Genomic DNA, 27748 nt, shown 5'->3' on the forward strand with positions numbered 1-27748 from the left:
GGTCCAATTCACGATCAAACAAGGAAACAAAATTCAAGGTTTTAGAGAGATGGCCAAAACCAGGTCCTTCAACAGGATTGTTATTATGCCTTGGTCCAGCCCCTCAATTAAGCGCCTGTGCTGGTGGAAAAAAAGGAGGACCCTTCTCCATTAAGAGTCCTCACAAATTTCGTAGCAGTACATAAAGAAGATTCCCCACAACGTGGAGCTTGGGGAGATCTTTTAATTACAACCTCTCTTGGGGGACTCCATGGCCTTCTTCATTTATTCTCACCAATTCGACATTCTTATCCCCAGCATCATCCTTCGCTATACCCATGTTTGTGTCACCCCAATTATTATGGAAAGCTATTCCCATCTCCATGAACCCCTTCTCCAGACAATGGCAGTCTAGGATTGGTACTTCTAGTATATTAGGAAAGGAGTGTGAACTAGTTACTTCTGGTAAATCGACGTACTTCTGCCCTTCTAATTTTTTAACCTGAATAATGGGAGCAGACTCTTCTGGAACATTAGAGAACCTGAGTTTTTTTAGACTTACATTTCATAAAGCAGACAATTTATTTTCTTTTCCCAATGCTGGCGTTTTGCCCTATTATGGCCCCATTTGGTGAGAATCACCATTTGGTGAGCCCTTGGCAAATTAGCGCTAGAAGGTACATCTTTCTAAATATCTGGAAAATAGAAATAGGATTCTCAATTACAGTTACATTTGCACTTTGAACTACATAACATCGCTCTTCATATAAATTTCTTAAAAAGGAAGAACGGGGATTAGTGTCAAGCTCCTCAGTGGCCTCAGAATTACTGGTATGTTGCCCAAAAGGAGTGGCCCCAAATCCACCATGATCACCCACCTGAATTTCAATTTCTGCAACCCCATTTATTGCCACTATGTTAGTCTGGGAGACCATAGATTTAATTTCAATGCCCCTTTCTTCCTTCCCCGGGCATAGGCCAAGGGAGCTGAGGTGCTGCACCCCCATTTGAAGTGGGGGGCAAAACATCCAGAACGTGATCAAAATTAGCAAATGATCTATACAACAAAGCTAAATTCGAGGATAGGACCTTCTCTACACATAATAAAATATCTGAGTGGTCCTTTCCCCACCTGCCCTCTCTCCACAAGATGGGGCCACAGTCCTCTTGGGACCGGACTCAGAACTCATCTTAATGCCAACAGTGTTCCACAGGAACAGACTTAATGTCCATTTCTTCCACTACTTCCACTGTACAACATGATCTGTTGGACTGACTTAAAGGAACAGCCAGAACTGGACTGTGGAGAAAGCGACTTGCCTGCTGTAAAGCCAAGCCCTGGGACAAAACCATAACTAAACGTATATCTACTTCTTTATTTGCTCCTGAAGTCATCTCCAATCCCTTATTTCCTGCCCGCCCCCCCCCCCCCTTTTTGAGAGCAGGTGCAGCAAGGAGGGGTGACACTTCAGGAAAGACAAATGGGACTGAGGCTTCTTTCGGCAAATAGGTTTTTTAGCTTTTAAAAGTTTGGGAAAACAAATGTAGCTAGCAGTTGGACCGGAAGTAGATATTAAAAGGCCAGGCAGCAAACACCAAGATGGCATCCTATATAAGAAAAAAAGAGATATCCGACCACAGATGCCTCGGGTGCCCCAGATGCCTGCGCTTCCACTCCTTTCCTCTGCAACTCCACAAACTGATGTCAACTCCTTTCCAGTTGTCTAGTTGTCCTGATGAAGACCAACGTTCCCAAATACCTTAAAATACAACCTAATAATGGTAGTTTAGCTTTCTCGCACAATGTGCTAAGATGCTGCTGCACTCACTACCCCCACTGCAAGAAAAACTGTACGATCAAGCCGAGGTGCTCCACTGATCTAAGCTTGTAACCGAAAAATCCAATTAACAGCCAGTGTTGGTAGGCAAGCAGCAAACAGATAGCTAACATACAACTAACAGTAGGCCACAAAAATAAAATATAAAAATAAAATAAAAGGCAACATCAAATGCCCAATGGTAGGCAGTCGGTGGGCATTTTAAGAGACAAGAGCAAGTGGGCAAACAATAAGTGATGAGTTTGCATGCAGGGAGCAAAGCAAAGCTCCCCCCTGAGGCACAAGCTGCACCGGCCTAATGCCCGCTGCTGCCACGCCATCAAGTGAACCCGTGGCCTAGGCCTCCCTTACACACTACCACACACTACCGTGGAGGCTTCGAATCACCAAGTCACAAGGCCCAGCTAGGCAACTCTGGCTCTGCAGAAGAAGTAGACCTCCTGCCACAAACCTCCTTCCTCCTGCCTTAGAGAGGGGTGGGGTCGGCAGGGGGCCGACAGCTATGAAGAACAAGGAGGTCATCTCAGGCCAGACGAGCAGCCTGGGCTGGTGTGTGGACAGGCGCGCAACACCCATTGGACTCACCGGGCTTCAGCACCCCACCCCCCGTCGTGTGTGGCAGCCCAGGATGAGACCGATCCCGGGCACACACAGAGCCGCACCCGAACATTTCACAGGTCTTTAAAAGACCATTGAATGTTAATTAGGCCTTGCAGTTGTTTCACCCCTTCTAAGAGCTCCTGCAGCTCTACTCTGCCTACTGATTAAAGGTTCAGCCACCGAATTTTATTCTTAGCCCTCCCCCCGAAATTTGGCTCTAGTTGCGCCTCTGTGTGTGGAGCATATGTGGAGATCTCCTACAGCTCCCATTTAAAGTCCAGTGGGTCTAGCAAGTCGCAGCTACTGCCAACAAAGGACCCCCTTGCCCGCACCGTTACCATCAGAGTCACCACAGCAGAGCTACTGCTACACACGCTCGGCGCCTCCACATTCGGAGTCCTCAAGCCACTCAGCTGCTCTGCAGCTCTTGCACCAGAGCCCACCTCGCCCCCTACAGTCCCCTGCTCCATGCTCCTCCAAATGCCGAAAGCGCCTGGGGAAAGATTTACAAGCCCCTTGCGCCACTTTTGTGTCACTTTTAACCTGGGGAAAGTGATGCATAAGTGGCGCAAGGGCTTTGTAAATCTGCCCCCTGGTGTCTGACATCACACGATCAGGCAGCAGAAACCACTGGCTGTAAGGTTGTAAGGACTACTCAAACAACATACCAAAAACATTTAATTTCCTGTTCTTACCATGGTGTAGACGTAAAGCGGGTCTATACCTTTTTCTCTGAAATTGCTCTGTCTACGTGACAACCATTAATTTGGAAAACCTACATTTAAAATATTAACTGCAGATAGCACAGTTCAGAATCGCAGAAAGGCAATCACGGCGCAGTGTTTCTGAGCTTTGGGTGTAGCTCAAGCTAAAACCCAACAACGTTACAAGCAGATAACGCAGTTTTAGAAACAAAATACAAAGGCACACACCCGCTCTATCGCTGTGCCATGCTAAAATGTGTATCATGTTATCTCACCAGAGAGTTCCTGCAGCACAACAATTTCTGAAGAATTAGGGAGACAAGTCCATCTCTAAAGGTAGAAAATAATTGTGTTGTGGGTGTGTTTGAAGTTTCCAACTGCACTTGAGAAGTTGTCCATGTAAAAGAACAGTTGGAGTGTGCTATGTATATTTAATTTGTGCTTGTAAGAAATTGGGTTATTAGTTCAGTGTGAAAGCTTCACTCAATTAATAAACAAAATCCATTTCAGGGTGAACCACTAAAATCATTAAATTAACCTGTGCTTAACCCTCTGGTAGCTTGGAACAAAAACAGTCAGGCTTAACATAGAGACAATATGTAAACTATTTATGCAGTGCTCAAACAGCAATAAAGTAATAACATAAGACAATACATATCCCAAACCAATTTAGAAACATAGAATAAAAATCATTAAATAAAATGTCATTAAAACAACAAAGATCCAATGATTAGAACCAGAGGTCTGATTTTTTAAAAGTTTTGGGTGAAAATAGCACCCAGAAGCACAAAGCACCACTCTCGGTTATTTGGCCGCTCTGGACTGGGTCAGAGTTACAAGTTCAGGCCAACCACCCTGGAGTGTGGTTTGGATACAAGGACCAGGCTTGTCTCTGTAGAGAGTTTACACAGGACCATCTCACCTTCAGGAAACACCTCAAGACCTGGCTATTTGAGCAGTAGCAGCACCCCCCATCCCAGCGCCTTGAGACCCTCGCTGGTGAGTAGCTCGCTATATAAATGTACTGATTGATTGATTGATTGATTACCTTCTCAGTGTCCAAGTCCACTCGAGGAGCTGGAGCTATGCACTGGCAGGGGCTGGAAAGAGTTTGGCAGTAACTTAAAGTCTCACTTTACCATTAAAGATGATTTTAAATTACCAGTCAAAAGAGAAGAAGAAGCAGTCCTCTATCTGGTCTCAAACTGAATTTATGACCTATTAAGTTTAATAAGGTATATCAGGAGGGAGGGAGAGCCTTCACAAAGTGAAAAAACAGCATTAGAAGATTTTCACTGTCAGGACATGTAAAACTTAAACATGCATGTCCTAGATTCTAAATACCATTCACCGTGCCCTGTGAGTGGTAAGGGCCTACTTTAGGGGTGATTATATGTAATAAGATGTTGGCCTGCCAAAAGATTTATTTTGCTAGGTCGAAATGGCAGTTGAAAACTGCACTACAGGCTGCAGTGGCAAGCCTAAGACATCTTTTACAGTGCGACTTCAGTGGGTGCTACGAGTGCTGCTGCCCTCAAGCATTTAATTTACAGGCCCACGGTACATGTAGTACCAATGACTCCAGACTTTTAAGTAAATTAAATGTGGTAAGTGTATGCTTGCCAATTTTTCCATGTTTAAACAAGGGAGCACAAGCACTTTAGCACTGTTTAGCAGGGGTAAAGTAAACAGAGGCCTAATGCCCAAAAAAAAAGAGTTCAACAAAAGTTGGGGGAGCGATCGCAAAATGTCTGGGGTAATACCACGCCAAGGTTGTCAGGGCTACCACTGCTGCAGCCCAATTTATAGCTGGCATGTGCAGTTGTGTTGCAAGGGTCCTGTGTGTCCTGGCAGAAGCAAAGAAAATGAGCCTTCTAACGTCTCTGTTGGTAGTGAAATAAAGCAATAATCAGCCTCTGGTGGGTCCCTCAAGCTTCTGGGTCCTGGTGCTACTGCACCTGCTACACTATTGATAGTTATGCTCCTGGGTGTGTGCTTTATGATGTATCATAATATAACGCAGTCTTCTGTGCCACCTAACATGGTGTGAGACTAAGAGTTCTCCTAGTAGCTCATATTTCCTCTGTGCTTTTCTGTATACTTCTTTAAGACAAAGAGGGTTGGTACCAGAAAACATAAAACAATACACATATTTAATTTGCCCTAAAGGATTGTTCTCATCAATCGTGGATCCCATTATAGTCCTCATTTTCCTAGCAAATTTCAAATTAGTAATAAGCAATGATCAGTGTTCTAAAACATAGAGAGCAATGGCTGGTAATGCTGATTCTGTACAAGGAAAGGGATGGATGCATGACTGGCAAGTTTGGGCTGCTGTGGATGTCAGGTTGGGCGTATATTTGCTTGGTTATGATTTTTATTTAAAAAAAAAAGGTTGCTGACCAGTGACAACTCTTAGACTTAGATCAAGCTGTGATTAGTTTCGTCAGTAGGTGCTTCTTTTTGCTTTCTGTTTATTATTTTATTGTGCTCATTTTATCATGGTCACCTTGTTGGATTAGTCTGTATACAGGTGGATTTTTATTGATGTTTGTATGACTTTTATAGTTTTATTTGAAAAAAAACGATTAAAGTTTATTGATGATGATGACAACTCTACTTGTGGACAATAAGTACTGAGCCATGTGGGTTAACTTTTGTGGATGTCAGAGAATCATGAGGAAACTGATAATAATGGATGTAGGAAGCTCGACCTTCCATACCTTCAGTGCCTAAGTAGGAGACACAACTTGACTCATGTGGTCTCCACAAATGGCATCTGGCACATGGACCTGACAAAACATCATAGCGTTGGTATTAATAATTAATTTCCATAATATGGTGGGATCACTTCACATGGTGTGAGGCCCTGGAATGAGGGGTCCATCCTTACTTTTAGGCTCATTCTGGTGAGGACAGAAGGCACCCCAAAAGTTAAAGGTGGGCTGTGGTGCATGGAGAAAGAAGTGAAATGTCTACAACCCGTGGCAGGCCTGGTCTGGGCCAGTTTGCAGAGGACCCTCCAATCCTCAAGATTGGCTGTGAGTAGGGGTGCGCAAATTCGTGAAACTGTCTAAATATATCAAATGCAAACCTGGTATTTGCTGCTATATTTTACCCCAAAATACGTTTTCACATCCATTTTAGACATAAGGATGCATTTTGCACAACAATATAGTGCAAAGAAACGTCAGCACCTCAATAGCAGCAGCTCATATTCTGGTTCTTCATGTTATTCCTTTGTGCTCATGCTAAAAGTTTGCTGCAAACAGTGTGCAATTATGCAATGATGCTTAATACCGTAATTTAGGGAATGCTGCATAACAAGTGCAATGCAAAATTATCAAAATTGTGTAAGATTTTGCATGTGTAACAAACATTTCACCTGGATCTGGCTTCGGTACCCTTCCTCATCAGCCATGTATACCTAAAGTGGTAGAAGCTTACCTAGGTCCCCTCGGGCTACCACTTCAAGGATGGGGGATACAGGAGGGCTTCGCAGCCCGCCGGACCGCACATAGCAGCTCATCGCCCTCCTGACTATCAATATCATCTCAGTGACACCTCTCAATGCTGTTTATTTCCTATAATCCAGGTCTTGTTACCCACACCATTTAACCACAAAACAAAGTATGATCTCTCCATTGTCGTTAACAATGCTGCCAGTCCAGGAGGAACTGGGAAGCCAAGGCAGCCTTGGCAAATGTGTTCATGCCAGCCCCTTACTGTGCTTCTCCTCCTCACTGGATGGTTAGTGCAATATCCATCAAGTAAGAAATGGACCAAAAGAGGAAGGTGGAACCAGGTAGCAATCAAAAACATATGGGGTTTTGGGCAGTAGCGGCTGCTAGCGATTGGGCGTGGTGGGGAAGGGGGACTTGCAGGAGCAAAATACATTTTTAAAACATTGCCTGGGCCAGCCAGCGCCTCTTCTCTGTCCTCTTCTTCCTGGCTCTGCCGGCAGCAGGAAGCACCCGAGCTCCCAGGTTCCCCAAAGACAACCACTCCTCTCCCTGCTCTGGCCAGCCCCGCCCCGAGAGCCACTGACTTCAATCGGAAAAATAAAATGATAATATTAATACATTATCATCATTTTATTTTTCCTATTGAAGTGAGTGGAGCGACACTCCTCCGCCTTAGCGGAAGAGCCGCCACTGAGTTTCACAGCAAACAAAGAGGGATCATTTGTGTTTGCAATGTTACTGCCCTTGACTTAAAGTTCGGTTATCAGTAAAATGCCCTATAACTAACAGTATGATATAATCTCTGTATAAACTATGATGCTTCTCATTCACATACCTCTTAAATAATCAAGTCCAACCCCCTGCTCTTCTATAATAGAATGTATATACACCTATGTGGTGATTACTTTGTTGTTTAAGGGTTCCTATGTGAGCTTTTAGCAACAATAACAAAATTATGTTGTCTGTTATTCACTGTTGTGAGGTCACACTTGGAATGCCAGCCTTGCCTCCCTGGCCAATGTTCTCTAGCTCTCCACAAGCCCCATGGGAATGAAGCATTGGCAGATGTAATCCTGCCGCTTCTTCTTGGGCTCCACTGAGGAATTCAATGGGGTGGCAGATGCTGATTTCCCTCCTGCTTCTCCTCTTTATGACTTCAGTGAAACAGTGCAGTGGTAGTGTGTGATCTTCTGACCCTCCCCTTGCCTTCCCCCACCTTTTTCCTAGTCTAGACACGAGCAACATAAAAGCAGTTCAGGAGGTGATGCTAACACCTACCACCTACCAGCTCTCCCCTTTCCTTTGCCTGTGCAGATAGGCAATCAGTAACATATTGCTGCCATGGACTGGAGTGGTTTTGTCTGAGTGAGTCACTCCAGAGAATGGTGCCTGCTTTTGTACTCTCAAGGAGAGCGCACTCACAAAGGGGTAACGGGCCAGGCCGGAGTTAGGTGGAGGAAGAAGGCTGGACAACACATCCCTTTTAAGGAATGAGAATAGTAAGGGCGGTGGAAAACCTGCGGAAGGTGAATGAAGGCTCAGAACCCAAATTATTTAAAAGACATGAAGGGAATGGTGGGGTACCAAAGAGACCGGCATTTTGTTGATCGAAGAGTACATTTCATATGCTTTACTAAATAGCTTCTTTTCAGAATGTTTGCTTTCACACACTGTCATTGTACTAAGTCATAGCCACTTGAAGGAAAATGAACAGATGAAAAGAAAAACATAAACTTTGACCCCAAAGACCTATGACAACGTGATAAATGTGCATGCTAAATGTTGTTGTGGCACCTCTGTTAGGCACACAGTCTCTGTTTTTGCATGGGTTTTCAAAGACAAAAAATCCATAATTGTAGCTTTTCTCTTTTGCAGGTTTCAACTCTTTGGTAGGCGGAGTGATGGGCTTTTCCATCCTGATCAGTGCAGAAGTGTTCAAGCACAATACTACTGTCTGGTATCTGGATGGCACAGTAGGAATATTAATTGGATTCATAATTATGGCTTATGGAGTCAAGTGAGTTTTTTACTTTCATTCTGCGCTTTGTTTTGCATTGAGCACAACAGAATTATGCCCAAAAATATGGTGTAGTATAACTCATGGCATAGTTTACTGTTTCAAATGTACCTATTTGTTAAATGAACTTCTTTTTTAATCTTTTTAAAAACAAATGTTTATAATGAATTGTGTTTTATTAATTAAGATGTTTTCAGAAAGTAGTCTTTTAAACCAGTGTATGCACTTGTTATGGTTATGTCAAATTGTAACCGAATAAAAGTTTTTATGACTGACTGACTGACTGGCTTTGAGCACAGAAGCACCTGTCTGTATTGATTATTTAATTTAAGCAGATACTTTATAATACAAAGATTTAATTTGAAATTAACAATAAACATAGTCTGTGGCGTAGCTAAACCTTGTACCGCACAAGGCATTCCCTGCATTTGCCGCCCATGCCCAGGTAAGAGCAACGGGGGGAGGTTACAGCCAACACAACTCATGCCGCCCAGGACGTTCCATGCCCACCCCCACCCCCTTTGCTACACCACTTAACACAATCCTAAATAATACATCATCACTTGCCAGACTGATACATACAAGAGAGCTAGGGAGAAGGAATCAGATAGAGAGAAAGAAGAAAGGAAAATAAAATAAAATACGAGAATAAGGGGAAATCAAAAGTTGATACAGATACATGGCGCTAACTCACGACTGGGTTGTTATGTTGCAAGCAGGGCTGTGCAAAATGTATACACAAAGAACACATGGTTCATGAGTAGATTTCAGGGTTGGCCTGTCCCTACCAGACTGCCAGACAGGCCAATAAAATGACACCTGGCGAGTTCATTCTTGACTGCGCACACATGATCATTACTAAGAATGGGCGGAAAATCCGTTCAGCTCGCGGATTTTGTGGATTTTCAGTAAATTCGTAATCCGCGAACTCTCGCGAATTTACCAAAAATCCGCAAATTCGCACGCAGCGGATTTTTTTGCTTGGTGATACAATATTGCGGCGTGCGGGGTTCACTTACCGTCATTCAGCGTTTGCCGAGTTGTTTTTCTTGATATTTTGCGAGTGCTGCGCCATTTTGGATCTTGCTGCGGGATCCCGCGGGAGTTTGGCGACGCATCGCGAGAGTTCGCAATTGGAATTGCGAACATGTAGATGCGGCGGGCAGCAACAATCTTGCACTTGCGATATTACAAAATTTGCTATTCTGCACAAGAAATCCACCAGCAAGCAGCATAAACCTTCTGAAAATGATGATTTTTATCAGAATAACTCCTCAGGTTGACATTTGCCTGCACTTTTTTTTGCAAGGAGTCCATTTTGGGGGGGGGGTGGGGTGGGGAGGAAGGAAGTGCCCCACAGAAAAACAAGTTTTGCAAAACTGAAAGCACTCAGCAGGTGCAAAAGTTCAAACTTATCATTAGTAACCATTCCCTGTGGTGCTTCCTGAGGGGCCCCTCCAGAGTTCAGATGCCTACTTGCAACTATTCTATGACCCTGCTCTGACCCTCACATCAGGCTCATAGAATAGCTACAAGTAGGCCACAAAGGTCCTGGGGAAAAAAATTGCACTGCAACAGAAAGCAAATTACAGATAAGGAAGCAGGTGCCAGACAGGAAGTTTAAATTCAGTGACACATTAATCAACCCCAAATTAATTCATGTCAGTTGAAGCAGGGCAGGTGTGCTTGCTTTCTCCCCCCCCATAATCTACAGTGATGAATCAGAGGGTGGCAGTGATGTACCAGAGGGTGGCATGGGTGAACCAGAGGATGGCAGTGGTGAAACAGAGGGTGCTGTGAACCTGTGATGATGAACCAGACGTAGAAACAACAAAGTCACAACCGTTACGAGCCGACAAGTAAGTTCGCAATTGTGAACTGGTACAAAACCCTCGCGAACTGGCAGAAACCCTTGCGAACACAAAAAAAAATCCGCACATTCGCGAGAGTTCGCGGATTTTGCGGATTGCGAATTCGCAAATAGGCAAATTCGCGAACGCCAGATTCGCAAAATTCGCCCATGCTTAATCCTTACGAGGAATGTCTTTGAGTATGAAGGGGATTTCTTCATGCAAACATAAGGTACTTCTGTGGGGAGTACCTGTGCTCCCAGCTTGCCATGTCTATATGTACCAAACTTTGAGACTGAATACATTTATTGTGATGAACATCCATATCTCAGACTGATGAGGTTGTGGAAAAGGCACATAGATGATATCCTAGTGATTTAGAGAGAGGCACAAGGGAGAAAGCAATTCATTTTACAGAATCGGTCTACAATTTGGATCCCTTTTCTGAGATTCATGATGAATATGAGTGATGTGGAAATGCCATTCTTGGAGCTACAGATATACCACGAGGGTGGTATCCTGAAGACTGAGGTTTATCATAAACCCATGGATAAAAACAGCCTTCTACGATTTGCGTGTCCACCCGGAGTACCAAGAGAAGGCTTACCAATATGTTAATTCCGAAGACTCAGACACAGTTGCACAGAATTTGGGAAATACAGAGAACATGCAGAAATACTCAGATAAAAACTGCATGAAATAAACTACCTTGAGAGACCTATCACCAGGGCTAGGAAATGAGCCACGAATAACAACAGGGGTGCTCTGTTGGGCATCTATAAAAAGCCACAGGAGTCAAGATCTATCTGTGTAACAACTTTTACTCCCATTTCTAACTCAGTCACCAAACTGATTAGAAGACATTGAGGGTATTCTAAACTCTGGGAATCTTAAAATTACACATCCTATGTTCTCCTTAAGGATGAGCCAGAACCTATGGGATGACCTGGTATACACATGTCTGAAAAAAACCCAGCAGAGACCCAAGGGACATTATGGAGTAGCCCCATCCCGATGAGCCACCAACTCTGCGGTGGGTATAGGATGTGTCAGTTCACCAAGAAATGCAAGTCTTTTGACTTGGTCTTGGCTACCTCATATGTTTTAAAACACCTGACAAACTTTAATTCACGTAATGTTATATATGTCCTAAAATGTCTCTGCAGGCTCCTGTATATTTGTAAGACTACTAGGAAGATACGTGTCCACATAACAGAACCTAGGAGCATGATTCGGTGTAGGAGATACAATGCAAAATTGACCAGATACTTTATTGACCACGAACACAATACAGACGAGCATGGCTCACAAGGTGCAAGGTGCTTTCAAGAAAGTTAGCATATGACAAAACACCTGCCAATACTGCCAATTTATTTCTGTAAGTTGGAAGTATTGGCAGTTGTTTTGTCATATAGTTTAATGAGGCTCTGCCTTACTGTTGTGAGCCCCAAACCAGTGGTGGTTTCAATTCAAGAAAGTTAGAGCCTTAACTGAAAGTAGAAACAACAGTTGATGGAACAATGTCATACATTCACCCCAGTACAGAGATCTGGGCCTAAATACATTGTTTTTTTGCTCACCACACCACCCCAGTTCAGACATAGCCATATGCAAATCAGCCTTGACCCTGTGCCTCATGGAAACAGTCCAGCCCGAACTGTGAAGCCATGTCTTCCCTGGACAAGAATCAAGCATCCTAGTACCAGTTTCTGGCTATCAGCTGTCTTCAGCCAGGATAGCTTGACTCCAGTGGCGTGGAGAGCACGGGACTCACGTCTGAGCATACCCGTCGCACTCGGGGTGACAAATGCAAAAACAATAGTTGATGGACAGAATTTTAAAAAATGTCATACATTCACCCCAGAACAGAGATCTGGGCCTAAACCCATCGTTTTTTTGCTCACCACACCACCCCAGTTCAGACATGGCCATATGCAAATCAGCCTTGACCCTGTGCCTTATGGGAACAGTCCAGCCCGAACTGCCAAGCAATGTCTTCCCTGAACCGGAATCAAGCATCCTAGGACCGGTTTTTGGCTATTAGCCATCTTCAGCCAGGATAAAACTTCAACTCCAACTTTAGCCTGAACATTTAAAATGGCTGCAGCTTTCATTTTTTACTCTTACCAAGCTTAACGAGCCACAGTGCTGCAGCTGAAAATCTAAAGACTGCTGGGGATGCGTCCTGAGTCTGTCACACTCCTTGGACGCAGGCAGCTGCTGGCAATCTGGATAGATTTCAGGTAGTGATGACCGTGATATAATCTGCTAAATGGCACTGTTGTCTCGAGAGCCGTGCTTGTTGTGCCTTTTAAAGACACACAGCACCTGCTCTCCGAATATTTGAAACAGAAAGCAGTCCCAAATAAATGTTATGGGTAGGCGCTCAAAAGGAAAAAGGAAAACCATGGATAAGTAATCACAGACAGATGTGCTGAATGCATGACACCTAAGTAAACATAGCCACATTAAGCGATCAATATAGAAGAACTACTCTAATGGAAGTTAAGTTGCTCACAACGTGAGTGAAACGAGAACCGGATAGTGGATGCCAACGTACATAGAGAAAGTGGTACAGATAAATGAAGCTATCTGCATGGAAAGGAAGTCTGAGCGTGCAAATCTGGGAAGAGAAGGAAGAGGTGGAGTGTCGGAGTAAAAAAACGTCAACGTCATTAGACGCAACCAGACCAAATAAAAAAAATACTTAGAGGGTCCCAAAACCGAGACCTATTGGCTATGCCAATGCTTGTTACGTATGACTTCTAAACCCTAATCCTGAATTTGTAATAAGTATCAAAATTGCAGAGACAACTTTGCCTGGGTTGGCCTTCGGTGTAGAATCAGGATACCTAAGTACTAAATCAGGGAAGAAACGTCTCAGCATGCTGAATTTTCTTTGAAGTTGCTTGCTGTCCCTGGTGAATATTAATAAAAAGTCGTATCACCGGTCGCGCCTTCTGCAGGACTGCTGATGAAAGTGGCAGCCATGTTGGAATGGGTGTAAAAGAGAGGCTTATCTTATCAAAACAAGTCCATTATAGGTTTAAGAAGGTGATTACACTTAGCGCTACCGCAGATGCTCTGGCGAATAACTAAAGTGCTGGTACTACTGGACACTGAACCTTTCTGAGGTGTCATCTGCAGAGAAAGCGCCGCCTCCTTCAAACATGATAACGGCACAGCCCTTCAAGCGGCCGAGACTTCCTGCCCAGACGCAGAGTATCATGATGGCAGGGGCACAGACAGTGAAGGTAAGCCCGCGGTACCACGAAATACAGACCTGAAAAGAAAGACATTTGCAGCGCCAACGGAAGACCTATTCCAAAGGTTTCCTTTTGCGAAAGCCACGCACGTGCCTCTCGCAGCAGAAGGGGGGAGGGGGGCTGCGAGATTTACTCACGGGAGCGATAATTGCTGCCATTTGGCGGCTTGCGCTCCCGTAAGTGAATCTCCTGATGTAGACGCGTTGCCATTGAAGGCAATGAAAAGCCAAAGCGATCCCAAAAGGTCTTTTTGCCTTTACAGCGCATGCGCTCTGCATAGGCGAGACCTGAAAACAAGAGTTGCTACAACCTTGATGGCACCAGTCGGCTGTTCGATGGGGCATGGTAGGATCTATATGGGTGCTCTACCTTGACATAGTAAAATGAAATCAAATGAAATACCAGCATTTGGAAAGCACACAGATACCTCCGGGGAAGGGTCCCGGCGCCGGGGGCCCTCGGGAAGATTAAGCGAGCTATTGCCCAGAGTCACATGGTGCTGGGTTAACCTGCCGCTGGCACTAGGGATCAGAGCTTGAACCCTGTGTTCTGGAGTCAGGCACCCTCCCCTCTGCGCCACACCTCTTCCACAAGTGACATGATTTTTTTTTTTGTAACATCGTTTTTATTGCATCACCAAAATAAATGTACAGACAATAATTTCACGGTATGATCAGAATGCATAGCAATAAGATACAGTGTTGATCGTCATCCCCCAAACTGAGTGGCACGTCCCCATAAAGAAGACAGTTCTGCCTTTACACTTAGGTCATCCTCTGCTGCATATCTCATTGTCCGCCATCATTGTTGCAAGAAAAAGTGGGTTGCTTTTGGGATTTTCGCCCCTCCCCCACCCCAAACAAACACCCTCCCCCCATCACCCCAACAGTTCCGAACTTCCCCTCCCCCCCGTGTCCGCGCTGCGCAAAAATACTAGTCAGAGTAAAGCCTGGTGTGTCGAAGGAAGGTCTTATACATTCGCTAAGGTGTGTCCCCGGGTAAGTTAGCGGGGTTAGCTGTGCCTAATTCTTCCATTTCCTCACTTCCCTCGTCAGCATCATCTCGGAGCGCCTGTACCATCATCTCCCATGCAGTCGCCCTCTCCATGGCCTTCTCATCATCCGTTCTCCAAGCCATTTGGTACCTCAGGGTGCTTTCACAAGCCGCCCACCTCAAGCATTCACCATACCATCGCTTATATGTGGGACCCGCTTTCGACTTCCAATTTCTCGTGATCTCCCGCTTTGCAAGGATCAGCCCCAAATCTATAAATTTGCTGGTGTTTTTATTCTTAGACGTGTGCGGAAACCAATGTAAGACCCCCACTGCCTTGGTGTACTGTATGTCCCTATCCGTGGCATTGTTCAGAGCCCTCCCAATCTCTTGCCAGTAATCCCCCAGGGCAAGGCAGTCCCACAGCATGTGACCCAAGTCTGCTCCAACTGTATTGCACCTGGGACAGGCTGCTTGTTCCACCCCAAAGTATTGCCGTATTTTCCCCGGTGTGAGGTATGCCCGATGGATAATGTAGAAATGGATTAGCTGAAACCTGGCGTTTCTCGAACTTTTCCGTGCCCGTCGCAGCAGCTGTCCCCAGGTCGCATCAGGGATCTCCATTTGGAGGTCCAACTCCCACTTGGCCTTCAAAGCCGCAAGCGGCTGCAAAGCCTCCCGCAACATTCTGGAGTATAGACAGGTGACCGCCTTAAAGGTCCCGGCTGCCATCATCGTGTATTGGCACGCCAAGGAGGTCCCCGGTTCCTGCAACCCTTCACCCCAGTGGTCCTGCATAGCGCCCGTTACCGCCGCATGCAACAAGTAGTCGCCTCGTGGAAGGTCGAACCGCTCCTGCAGTTCCTGAAACGGGAGCAGCACACCATCTTCGTACAAGTCGCCCAGCATTTGGACCCCAGCCTCTTCCCAGCCCAGTAACCGTGACCAGTCCCCTCCATGAGGGAGGGCCGTGACCATCCCCAACGGGATTCCACAAGTGACATGATGTGGATACAATAAGAAAAGTGCCTACAAATTAGTATTGGACACTGATAATGTTTGAGGACTTGAGGAGTGCCTTATAGGGCAATCAGCAGGCACTGAGGGACAGTAAGTTTACTCACTATCTCCTGTAGTATTATTTCTCTCCCCTCCTTCTCTGTGCTCTTATGAGATCACATCCATTAGAGTGTGACTATAGGAGGCGACCACACTGAACAGACCATGAGGCATCTGGCCCCTTGGCACTAGGTAAAGAATCCACTCTGGGATTATGTAGGGTTCCCCACCCTCCACGTGTGCTTTTTACTAATTTTGCATGCATGCTATGAATGAGTATTTTTATATCACTTGTGCAAAGTTTGTTAATGTTTTATAATATTGTTTTTAATGTTCAGTATTGCCATTGTGCACGTCCCTAGGATATTTCCATGATGGGAACTTTGACCATTGTGGTTTCCAGTTTTCGTTCTCCCATTACCACTGCTATACTTACATTTTTTTCTCTCTCCCTCAACTAGGTATTAGTTACTGGTGACATTTTGAAGAGAGGTAGGACCTCTAAACATTTTTTATGAAACTCTTCACTAATATTAAGTGTAGGGATACATATACACAGCCCAGTGGAATGCCCAGACCTGTATGCTCTAGTGAAAGGGCAGAAACATGTTGGCATGACAACTCAGCAGTACATAAGTGTCATAGCAACCACTTATGTCCTCTGAAATTACCTTATGGTACTTTTTATTTAAGCGTAGGATGCCACCTGAAAAAAAGGATACTTTGTGGCACATTTTAAGGCTTTTTTAATTGCTAAACTGGATCCAAGTATTTTATTATCCAGAGAAATGATTAATTTCTGAGACCTCCATCAGGTCAGCCCCCCTGAGGTTGAGTCTGCCCAGATAGTATCATCTCATCAGGGTGGGACATGGTGGCAAATGATGGTCATTCACAATTACGTGATTTGTTTTTTCTTATTTTGGATACATGTTTTTAATCCATAGATTTTTTATGTTACTTGTAGTGCATTCCCCTGACGAAGGTGCATACCGAAATGCATTGGGATATGTCTTCATATGTTGAATGACGGAGAGATGTTTGAAGAATTCAAACTATCACATTGATTGATGAAAAAAGAATAAAACTACTTTGAAGAAAGGAAATACAAAGCACTGTTTGATGAGAATTTATTTTGCTTGTTTATGTTCTCAGTCTGATCTTTAAGACTGTGATACAGTTTGTGAACATTCTAGTTGAACTTTTGATGAACCACAAGGTTGACAAATTTACCGTGTTTTAGATGGATTAAAAACATGTATACAAAATAAGAAAAAACAAATCACGTAATTGTGAATGAGTGGATAGTGCTCCCCATAACACAGGTTTCTGTGATTTTTTCATTTGTACCAACTTGACTAGGGGCTAGTCAAGAAATGGGTCAGCACCATATATAATCAGATGAAATTTAGGTTAAACTGATGAATTAGGAGTGCTTATCACACAACACTGTTTGAAATGATGGTCATTGTCACATTATGTGAGCCTTCCTCGTCCAATTCTTGGAATTGTCCACTTTTTCTGTAGAGAGAATAGCAGTAGGTTGATAGGTTGACTCGAACCAGGACTTGGGGGAGATTTCCCTAAGGATGCTAGGAGTGTGTCACGTCAATATTGTGCTTTGTATGCCCCTACTTGGTCATTGATTTGCCTTGTAAATGAATGGTAAGTAGAGGAGATGTCACTTGTGAAGTTTTGGGCAAGATGTGATTTCAAAAGCTGACATTCATTAATAGACCGATGCTTTGACATTTTGCAGACCTGAGGGCTACTGAAGTGATACTTTGGCCAGTGCCTAGAGTTCTAACCTGGGTGGGGCATTGATGTGTGGTTCATGGAGCATCTATTGCGGTCTTCTTTGTGGTCAATGTGTTGGGGCAGCATGCCAGTCCTCTCGGTCTTTCAGCACCCTGACCTGGGTAGTGAAGGTGGCTTTGGCTGTTGCAGGAACCAGCTTCACAGAGATCTCACTGGGTCTTTTTTAAGCTGTTCAAATTGGACAGCCAGTGCCTGGAGCCCTACTCTTGGTGGACAAGCCCAAATGATTCATGCAGGCATTGTGAAGCTGTCTCAAGGTTTCTTTAAGCTGGAGCCTCAGCTGAGGGTAGGTCAGTTCCTAGGCACTCACACAGGCTTTATGAAGCACCCGCTACGCTCTTGGAAGTGCTCCATGCCTCAGAGGATTACAAGATTTCTCTCCTGTCTCGTGGCAATCTTGCTTGGGTACGAAAAGTGCCTTTGGTATGTGTCTCATGCAATGGACTGGGAGCCAGACCCCAGACATTCACAAGGGTTTCATGATCTCTCACTTGAGCTTTGGTCACATTTGGTCACACTAAGTGCCCTTAATGAGACAGTCTGTCAGCCCTTGATGTCAGTCACATGCATAAAGTATTTTATATTGAAATAGCGCACTTTTTTCACTACATCAGTTTTCACTGCGCTGCCATCCAATAGGAGCACCTGAATTTAAGTTGTTTTTTTAGATTCTACATGACCCTTGAAACAGTGATTTGTTCTAAAGAAAATAAATGGATGAAATGCATCAGTAACGTTCACTTGTCAGAAGTGTTCCTTAAAAAAACTATTGCAGTAAAAGTCAAGGGCTATGCTTCCTCCATAAGGATCATTTGTGTTTTCAATCATTGTTACTGGGTTTCGCGCTTTCTTCTAAATTTACAAACAATTTAGCACTGGAAACCCCAGGAACAAGTGATGCACTAGAGGTGATAGAGGTGGCTCTCTTCTATCCACACTCTGGTCCCCAAGCTATGCACTGGCTCAGAGGCCAGCTATCCCACGCCAACTGAGGTTTAGGGGGATTCTGACATAGAGGATGGGTGGAGAAGTGTGGCTCACTGGTTAGAGCAGGCAGACCCTGAAGCAGAGGTCAGACCCGGGACCAGAGTTCAATTCCTGACGCGGCAGGGTGTTGAGCTCAAATGTCCACGGACTCGATAATTCTCGCTTCGGTGCCTGACCTAATCATGGGTTCACACTCTGCAACTCTGGGCATTAAGCTTGCTTAATCTCCACAATGGCCCCCCGCGGCGGGATGCCTGGCTTTCACCTTGGGGATGCCCTGTAGGGGCTATCTCACAAGGAAAAACCAGGACGGGTTCCCAAGGCAAGCGCGGAGATACCCCTTCGGGGGTCGATTCTGGCGCTATATAAGAAATATAATAATAATAATAATAATAACAATAATAATAATAATAATAATAAGAGGCATTCAGGCATAATCCACAGATTGTAGCTTCCCCAATTGCATTCTCAGCCAAGCACATACATGAAATGACTGAGCATTTAGTTATTCTCATACTGGCAGCAATAATTGTAACAACATATCAGCAGTATGTTGACTCAAATAAAACATGTCTCACAATGGTCAAATTCTGGCAGCGGTTCTTAAAGTGGATGAAAAATTCAGTGCATGGTGAATTTTGCTTCACAATGACATGAAGAGCTGATATTGATGGATCAAAAAGTGAAGTTGTTATGAATGCATGGCCACCACAAACATGTTATCCCTTTTGTAAGCTTTCTCACAATTCCTGCTTTAAATGCAAAAGTCAGGATGATAATGGGACCCTCTTACATGCTCTGTATACATACTGAGAGTAGAGATCAATCGCATTTCTGAACTTCTGCTCTGTGGGACGTATCTGTCCTGCCTGAGCTTGAATTAGAAACAACAAGGTGATGAATGGAATACTTGAATTAGTCTCACCCACTACGAATAGCTCAGCCCCTTCCAGTCCAACATTTTTCACCCAACATGCCAACTCAGTTTGGACCCAGCCATATGCAAATCAGCCTTGACCCTGCTTCCTATGGGAACAGCCGAGCACAAACTGCCAGGCCAGGTCCTTCCTAAACTGCAAAACAAGCAACCATGGACCAGTTTTTCTCTAGTTAGAACTCTTCAACCAGATATAGCTTGGTTCCAGTTGCAAAGTGAGCCCAGGACCCACATCTGGCTCACTTAGGGTGTCAAATTCACTGAGGTGACATAGTGTGTAACATAATGATGGCTTTGGATGTGGCCCCTATTAATTATCAGTGGCTGAGGTTAATTCAACTATTCCATCTATCACTTTTATTATACTTTAGTGTGGTGCTCTAAGTGTGACTGATATGCCTAGACGTGGGTCCTGTAGACACTGACTCACTTGAAGCAAGCTGCACCCAGCTGATGAGCCCATAACTACGGCAAAACTGATCATCGGTTGCATGTGTTCTGGCTCAGGGAGGACCTGGCTTGGCAGTTTGGGCTGGACTGTTTTGATTGGAGCAGGGTCAAGACTGTTTTGCATATAGCTGGGTCCGAGGTGAGGTGACATGGTGTGCAAAATAATGATGGATTAGGATGGAGCCCGAGTACTTACCAGTGGCTGAGATCAGTTCAAGCATTCCATCCATCGCTTTTTTGTACACTTCAATGTGTTGTCCTAAGTGGGACGGTCATGCCCAGACGTGGGTCCCATGCACACTGTGTCACTGGAACAAAACTGTGTCCAGCTGATACACTTATAACTAGGGTGGAACCTGTCCTGTGTTGCTTGCATTCCAGTTCAGGAAGGACCTGGTTTGGTCGTTCTGATGGACTGTTCCGATTGGAGCAGGGTCAAGCCTGATTTGCATATAGCTGGGTCCAAACTGAAGGGACATGGTGTGCAAAATAATGATGGATCCGTAACCAAGTAATTACTATTGGTTGAGATAAATTTAGGCAATCCATCCATCACTTTTTTATATACTTTACTTTTAAAAAGTTGGCATTTTCCAGTCCCAACCATTTGTGCCTTCTGCCAGTCCTGTGTCACATGACTCAGAATGGCTCGTCTGCTGGGGTTTGTGTATTCCTTTCAGACAGTGACACAAAGGGGGATTAGTTGTGAACATGATGTGCCATCCTGGCAGGATGACTGGTGAGGAGCTGTACCCATCACCACTTGCACTTCAAATAGCTTTGCCTCATACTCACCCAAAGAAATCTAACACCAGGCCTTCCTGCCTTTTGTCACACCTAGACATTTTGGAGCCTTGACAGGGGAGGGGAAGAACTTTCCAGAACCAGATGTGGGGGTAGGACAGGGAAGCCTCCCCTCCCACACAAATGCTGGCACTAGCCATAAATATTGGACCTCCACTCTTCTGAACACTTCTAGACCTCTGGGAGTTACTGTCCTGTTGATTGAGGACTGCCTAGCTGTCTCAGAAGGAAGGCTAGACCTGCTTGCTTTCATCTGAGGCTAACCCAAAGTGACTCCAAGGGATTGTTGGCTGACCTCCTGTGTGAACTAAAGTAATACAACAAGCTCCAGATATCTCCCTGCAACTGCCAGCTGACCTGCTGCAACTGGTCTTGCTTGGGCCTGCAACTTGACCTGCCTGAACCCCGCTGGCCTGTGCTGGAGTGAGTCCCTGATCCCAAAGATCTCTTCAGGTACCTCTGCAGGTTTTGGACCTGTGCCTGGTATCAGAATGCACTCCTTCCTGCTTGTTTGTGGTTTTCATCAGAATCAACGTAGTATGATGCAACTCAGTGCTTTGCACATTGCAGCGCTCATAGCTCCTGATCGGCGACCTCATTAGAACTTATGCAGTGTGACTCTACTCGATGGAGGACCTCACATCGCAGTCCCCATAGCTCCTCATAGAAACCGATTAAGTGCAATGCAACTCCACACAGGAAGTCGCATCACAGTCCACACAGCTCCTGATCGGAAATGATGCAGTGAGACACAACTCGATGTAGGACTTGGCTTCACAGCTGCCCACTTAGCTCCTGATTGGAACCAATGCCAAGAGCTCTGAAACCTTGCATCAAGGGCATAAGGTCCAACTCTCAGCATGACTAATCTCATTACTATATCCAGCCTGCACTCCATCGCGGTTGGCCTGAACTTGGACTTTGCTACAGTCCAGTGTGACCAGATAACCATAGTTTATTCTTTGTGCTGTGTGGTATTTTTAGTAAAAACTTAAAAAGTCGATATTCCTAGTTCTACTGATTGGATTTATGTTCATTCTGGTATAATATTGTTTCTGGTATAATTCTATTTAATAAACTTTACTCAATATTTCCAAATTGGTTTAGGAAAAAGTCGACGTGCTTTGGCCAAATTACTGCCTCCTCAGGACTATGCAAGGTGAGCGCTTTTTTACGGTCTACATGGTGTTGCCACACATTTTACAAGATTCCTGCCTCTCTAACCAGTGGGATGGAGTTCCTTGCTATAGCCCTCCAGGAAACCCTAGATGAAGTCACTCAATCAATCAACGCAACCAGTAAAAGTAGATTGAGCGTCTTTGCAGAAGAATTTTTCCACCTCCTCCAGATGATTTATCGATTGACTTCATAGAGGGATTTCCAAGTGATAGCATTGTTACAAGAGCCAGGACCATTACTGTGGCATCTTTAATTTAGTGCAAATGGAGGTTTATAACAAGGAACTCCATCCCACTGGCTACAAAGTGAGGAGTTTTGTAAATTGTATTGTGACACCCCATAGACTATAAAGAAAGGACTTGCCTTGTATAGTCCTGAGGCGGCCAGAATGGATTAGACCGAAACACGTCAACTTTTTCCTAAAGGAGTCAACAAGAGATGTAAATAAATAATCTTATAAGAAACACCAGTCCAGATACAACACTGTATAGGTTTTTGATACTGGACTTTGGTGCTAATTGGACACACATGTGGACGCTCCACAAGACAGACCCAGTAACAAGCAATACGCGGGCCGCAAGTGTCTTTTATGTTAAAATATGAGGGAAGAGTGTATCTCTTGTAATCACTGAATCACTTTGAGAAGTGTTTTTATATAACTATTAAAACCTGTAGGTGAAGCAAGTTGAAGTAGTCCAATAGTAATTAATAGACTATTGACAACCAAACTAACAGACACAATCTATCCCTCATGTGCCAATTTTTTTTTTTTTGCTAAGTCATTAGTAAGTCACCTCTACTTACAGACAAATATTTGCGAATCATGAGCAAAATCAAAGAATTTTAGGGAACGTTCAATTTTGTCTTCTACCGTTTTTAGGTCTCTGCTAGCATAGGCTGCGCACATGCGCAGTCTCGCAGGCAAGATTTTATGTTTCTCAGTAGCGAGGGTTAACCCCGCCCCTCTTCTCCATTGGCTGGCCTCCTAAATGTTGGTCAGCGATTGGAGAAGAGGTCCCAGTGACGATTAAAGCCCCATCTTTTTCGGATTGGGGGAGTGTTTTTTCGGTTCTTTTTCTCAGTGACGTCCTCAGTCCAAAACACGCCCATCAGTCTGAAAAGGATGGGGCTTACAGAATCCTGCTGCTGTGAGTCGCGTTGAGTCCTCTCCGGCTGCGCTGTGAACACTACACGCTGTGTGTGCACATTGAGTAGTTCAGTTCACTTGGTGCTAATAAACAGCTCTTTGAGGGGGCATGTCAAAGACCAGTATGCACTCTGCGCACCCAAAGGCTTTCACAACAGCAGCATCCGGAGGCACAGAGCAGAGAATAAAATCTCAACTGGATAAAGGGCCTACGAGAAGGCAGGGAGTCACAGAGCCCTACCCGTGCCCAGGGAACCACTCACAGCAGCAGCGGCACAGTATAGGGCGGGACGGAGAGCGGAAGAGACCATATGACTGTAGGTCGGTAGCCGCGGGAGGGAAACAGGAGGTGACTCGTTAGTGAAGAACGTACCGTCCGGCTGGCCCTCCAGTGCCGGAGCGTGCCACTGACGCTTCTGCGTGGCTTAGCTAGAGACCAGTCAGACTAAGCCAGTTGTGGTGACGAGCCTAGTTACCTGCACTGTTCACATTTGCACGAGGGGAAGGTGTCTCTCAGATGATCTCACATACGAGTGCTGGCTGTTTCACACCAGTAGGCTCAGTGGGCCCGGGACGTAGGTTTTCTCACGCAGCAGTCAGTCACTCAGTAAAAGGCCAGGATCTCAGCCCTCGCGTCATTGAAGCCCGCCCACTGACGAATGGCGGGACATGCAGCAGCTCTCTCTGGGGTCCCACAGCCCATGGAAAACTGACGGACGGTCCACTAGCCAATGCGAGGGAAGATGCAGTCTTTGTGGCCCCATAGCCAATAAATAAACAATAGCAGCTGCGCTAACCAACCGTTAACCGCTGTGTACTTTCTGGAACCCTATAGCCAGTAACCAACTAATAGAAGTTCAAACAGCCAATACGGTCACCCGCATTCTTGCAAGCAATCTCCTTTCACTGCACTGTTCGTAGTGCTAATAGAGTATGTTTCCTCTTAACTCATTGGCTTGGAGCACTAGGATGTCCCAGCTCTAGCGCTGCGGTTCGCTTAATTACCGTAAGGGACAATAGCCGTCAGTAAAGGTGCCCTGATGACCAACTGGTTTAAATCTCAGCTGAGGACTGCGCAGGGAAACTGGACACAAGTGATCATGTTCTTTAATCTGGGAAACCCGACTCGGCTTAAACTTTCAAGATAGATGAATGGAAGTAGATGAATATTTTGGAGGGGTGAACTCATAATTGTTTGCCCAGTTATAGATATAATATGAGATTTTACCCATTACTGGGTGTCTTCTGTCTAAACACTTACATAGACAGTCGATGACTTGACTGATTAATTGGTAGCGCTGCACATGACTGTGAGGAATGCGCTGACCCAGTATGTTTTGGGCTGTGCCTACAGCATCATGGCTTGTCAGAAACATTTGTGGGGGGCAAATATCATGTGTGAGAGGGCCTCTCACGTTTTCTCGTAGCACAAGCACCTCAAAACAGAACCAATATCTGATGAAACAATTGGAGCATACGGCGCAACCTAGTGTCAGTTGCCTTTACTTCTTTCATTAATATATATGACTAAAATTGGCAGCTGTCTTAGCTTGTCTAATACTATACCACAAAAACACGTGAAGCCTACATTTGGATTAAATACCTAGATTGGACAGTAGCAGTTTGTGGCTGTGTAAAGTGCTGTGCCTGGGGCAAACAGCCCTGGCAGTTTCCTACCTCTCTTTGTAACAGCCCTGATACATACGGTAGAGATTAATAAAAACTTGGCCCACCTACAATTACTACAAAATTTGACAGCAAGACTTCTCTCTGGGTTGGATCATGTTTCAAACACTCTTAGTACACTACACTTGTTGCCGAAAAATACAAACATTAGTAAAGTCAATAAGTCTGGTATTGTTGGCTGCTAACTTTTGGCTTTGCCAATGTTTGTGTTTTTTTGTTTTAAATTTGTTTAAATGAAATACTACCTCTTACCCCCTCACACCCCCTCACCCTCACACCCCCTCACCCTCACACACCCTCACCCTCACACACTCTCAACCTCACACACCCTCACATCCCTCACCCTCTCACCCCCTCACCCTCACACACCCTCACTAACCCTCACACCCTCTCACCCTCACATCCGGCGCTCTGTGTGTGTGTCGCTGTGTGTGTGTGTGTGTGTGTGGCACTGTGTGTGTGTGTGGCGCTCTGTGAGTGTGTGTGGCTCTGTGTGTGTGTGTGGCTCTGTGTGTGTGTGGCTCTGTGTGTTTGGCTGTGTGTGTGTGGCTCTGTGCCTGGCTCTCTGTGTGTGTGGCTCTGTGTGTGTGGCTCTGTGTGTGTGTGTGTGTGGCTCTGTGAGTGTGTGGCTCTGTGTGTGTGAGGGGGTGCAAATGCAATAGGTCTCGCATTTGCGAGAGATTAAGCTATTGGCATTGCAAATGACAATGCGATTTATTTATCTGTTTTCAAAACCAACACATAAATTAAAATTTTGTCATTTACAATGCCAATAGCTCTAAATTTTGCAAAGGCAAGACCGTTGCATTGTAAATGCTTGTTCCTTTATTTTACTGTTTCCTTTGAATGTGTTTTTTTATACCCATCGTGTGCGATATGGTACTGTGGGGTCCCTGTTACACAACTTCTGCACCAATTAGACTGATTCTATCTGATATAAAAACGAGGGTCACTCATCATGAAATATTTGTGAATAGACCTAAAGCTACCACTATGCTTGCAATTTTCCTAATTGTATTTTGGAGAGGACCACCCCATGACAAATGATGGTTGTGCAATGCACACATTAGTGACTTGAACTATGCACATGTTGTCTACAACTCTGCATTTTAAAACCCCTTTTTTTAACTTTACATCGTGTTATGTTTCAGGCGATCCTGTAAACAATTGTATTAAGGTGAAGAGAGCGCTACTCGTTTTTTGTTTACATGTACAAAACGTTAGTTTTGGCTTGTCAGATTGTATGTGTACGTTCCTTTTCTTGACACGTAACTTGACCTTTGTCTCTTTACTTCCAGGTTACTCATGGATATGGTTCCTCGCGTCAGGCAAACGCGCCATTACGAAATGTTTGAATGAAGGAGGAGAATCTCCGCGTTTTGTTCCCCAGAAGACTGTCTTCGTGCACAGAATATACATAGGCGATTTGTGCCAATAATATATTCCTTGATATGCAGTTCGTGTTTCATAAGATATATTACATGTTTGAGTTAGGGGTATATCTGTCAAAGCGACGAGCACGCGCTGCGTCCCTCTCAGCTGAAAATACATCCATTTGTTTACAATCTTAAGCAGCTGGCTTGGGCTGCACACCTGGGCACCATGTCATATATTAATAAAAGGTGTACATATTTGGCCCAGGTATTCGAGACAAGCACTAGCTCTGGTACTGCAATTTTTTTTTAAGTTGTCGTTTTTAGATAGCATTTAAGTTATGCCGAATGTTGTTGACTCGCGTGCCACACAAGTGATGTCTAAATACAATTGCACAAACGTTAAATATGTTTTCTTGTTAATTATGAAGTCAATAACAAGACAGCACAAAAGACCACCTTTCCAGAAGCACCTCTTTCTCCTGCGAACAGCCTTGAACTTTAACGCGACGTCCATTAATCAAACAGGAGCACAAGGGACAAGGATTTGCTGATCTAAGACTATTTTTTTTTCTTAGTCACCTTTAACCTGTTCCAGGCCATCCTCATTCAAAAACAGCACAAGTCTATGATGTTTCTAGAGATAAATATATAATTTAATTTCATACCGTCGTCAAAAGTCTGAAATATGTATCTTGAAAAGTGAACACCTATATTTTTTAGAGTTCAATTCGATGCCTGGCGTTCATAGCTTTGCATGGACAGAAAAAGCACACAAGAGTACAGCTAAATGCAAAAGCAAATGTATGTAAAGTAATAATTACACCAGTTTGCAAGAAATGTACGGATTTTAACTTATTTGTTAATTGGGGGTATCTACTTACTTGTACGGGTGATAAATAGATATACTTGCAGAAAATGTGAATTTATGGTTAACCCTTGCAGTCAGTAATGGCTTGCGATCTTGAGGTACACAAATGTCCGTGATGGATTAATGTTAGATTTAGATTATTCTATTAAAATAAACAATGGTTCGCCGTTAATAAAGCTTATGTACAATACCTTGTGAGTGTAAACTAATGTATATTTGCGGAAAATCGTCATATCTATTTTGTACAGTCCTTGTAATTAGCATTTTAATCGGTTTCTTGAATGTAAAGTAGAGCCAGAAGTCTTCCCGAGGAGCGGTATATTAAATATTATTCTTAGACCATAAGATATGTTCTCTTTTGGTACATTGTGTATTTTTCTGTGATAATTGCCAATTGTGTGATGTTTCACGTCCTTCCATCATATTACGCTTTGAAGTGAAGGTGGAAGCCATTGCGATGGCACTTGTTACCTTCTCTTGCCTTATCTTCTGTGTCTAGACTGTCATCACCTCTTTATACGTTGTTTACAAAGTGTTGCGCTTTGATTGCTTGGGCCATGCAGAACCACAAACATTCTGCCTCGTATCTTCAAAGTGGGATGTTCTTCAGCGGCAAGGACATGGAGAGGACGTAAACATTTTGAAACCTTTCTAAATCTTTAAAACATACCCCATCGAATTTGCTGAAGCACTAATTTGGTTTTCTCAATGTTTTTAATATTTGTT

The 27748-nt window shown here is 44.3% G+C and overlaps 1 protein-coding gene across 1 annotated transcript in view; it reads left to right on the top strand.

Annotated features, from left to right (window-relative positions):
- The window catches only part of TMEM163 (transmembrane protein 163), a 1005122-nt gene extending 977768 nt beyond the window's left edge, over nucleotides 1-27354 (top strand). Inside the window, exons 7-8 of the mRNA XM_086958858.1 lie at nucleotides 8461-8602; nucleotides 26077-27354. Coding sequence (XP_086814984.1) covers nucleotides 8461-8602; nucleotides 26077-26137 — 203 coding nt within the window. The 3' untranslated portion in view covers nucleotides 26138-27354. The remainder of the gene's footprint in view (nucleotides 1-8460; nucleotides 8603-26076) is intronic.
- The last annotated feature ends 394 nt before the right edge of the window (nucleotides 27355-27748 follow it).

The sequence above is a fragment of the Lissotriton vulgaris genome, chromosome 2_1 (assembly GCF_964263255.1).
Source record: "Lissotriton vulgaris chromosome 2_1, aLisVul1.2, whole genome shotgun sequence".
NCBI classification, from domain to species: Eukaryota; Metazoa; Chordata; class Amphibia; order Caudata; family Salamandridae; genus Lissotriton; species Lissotriton vulgaris.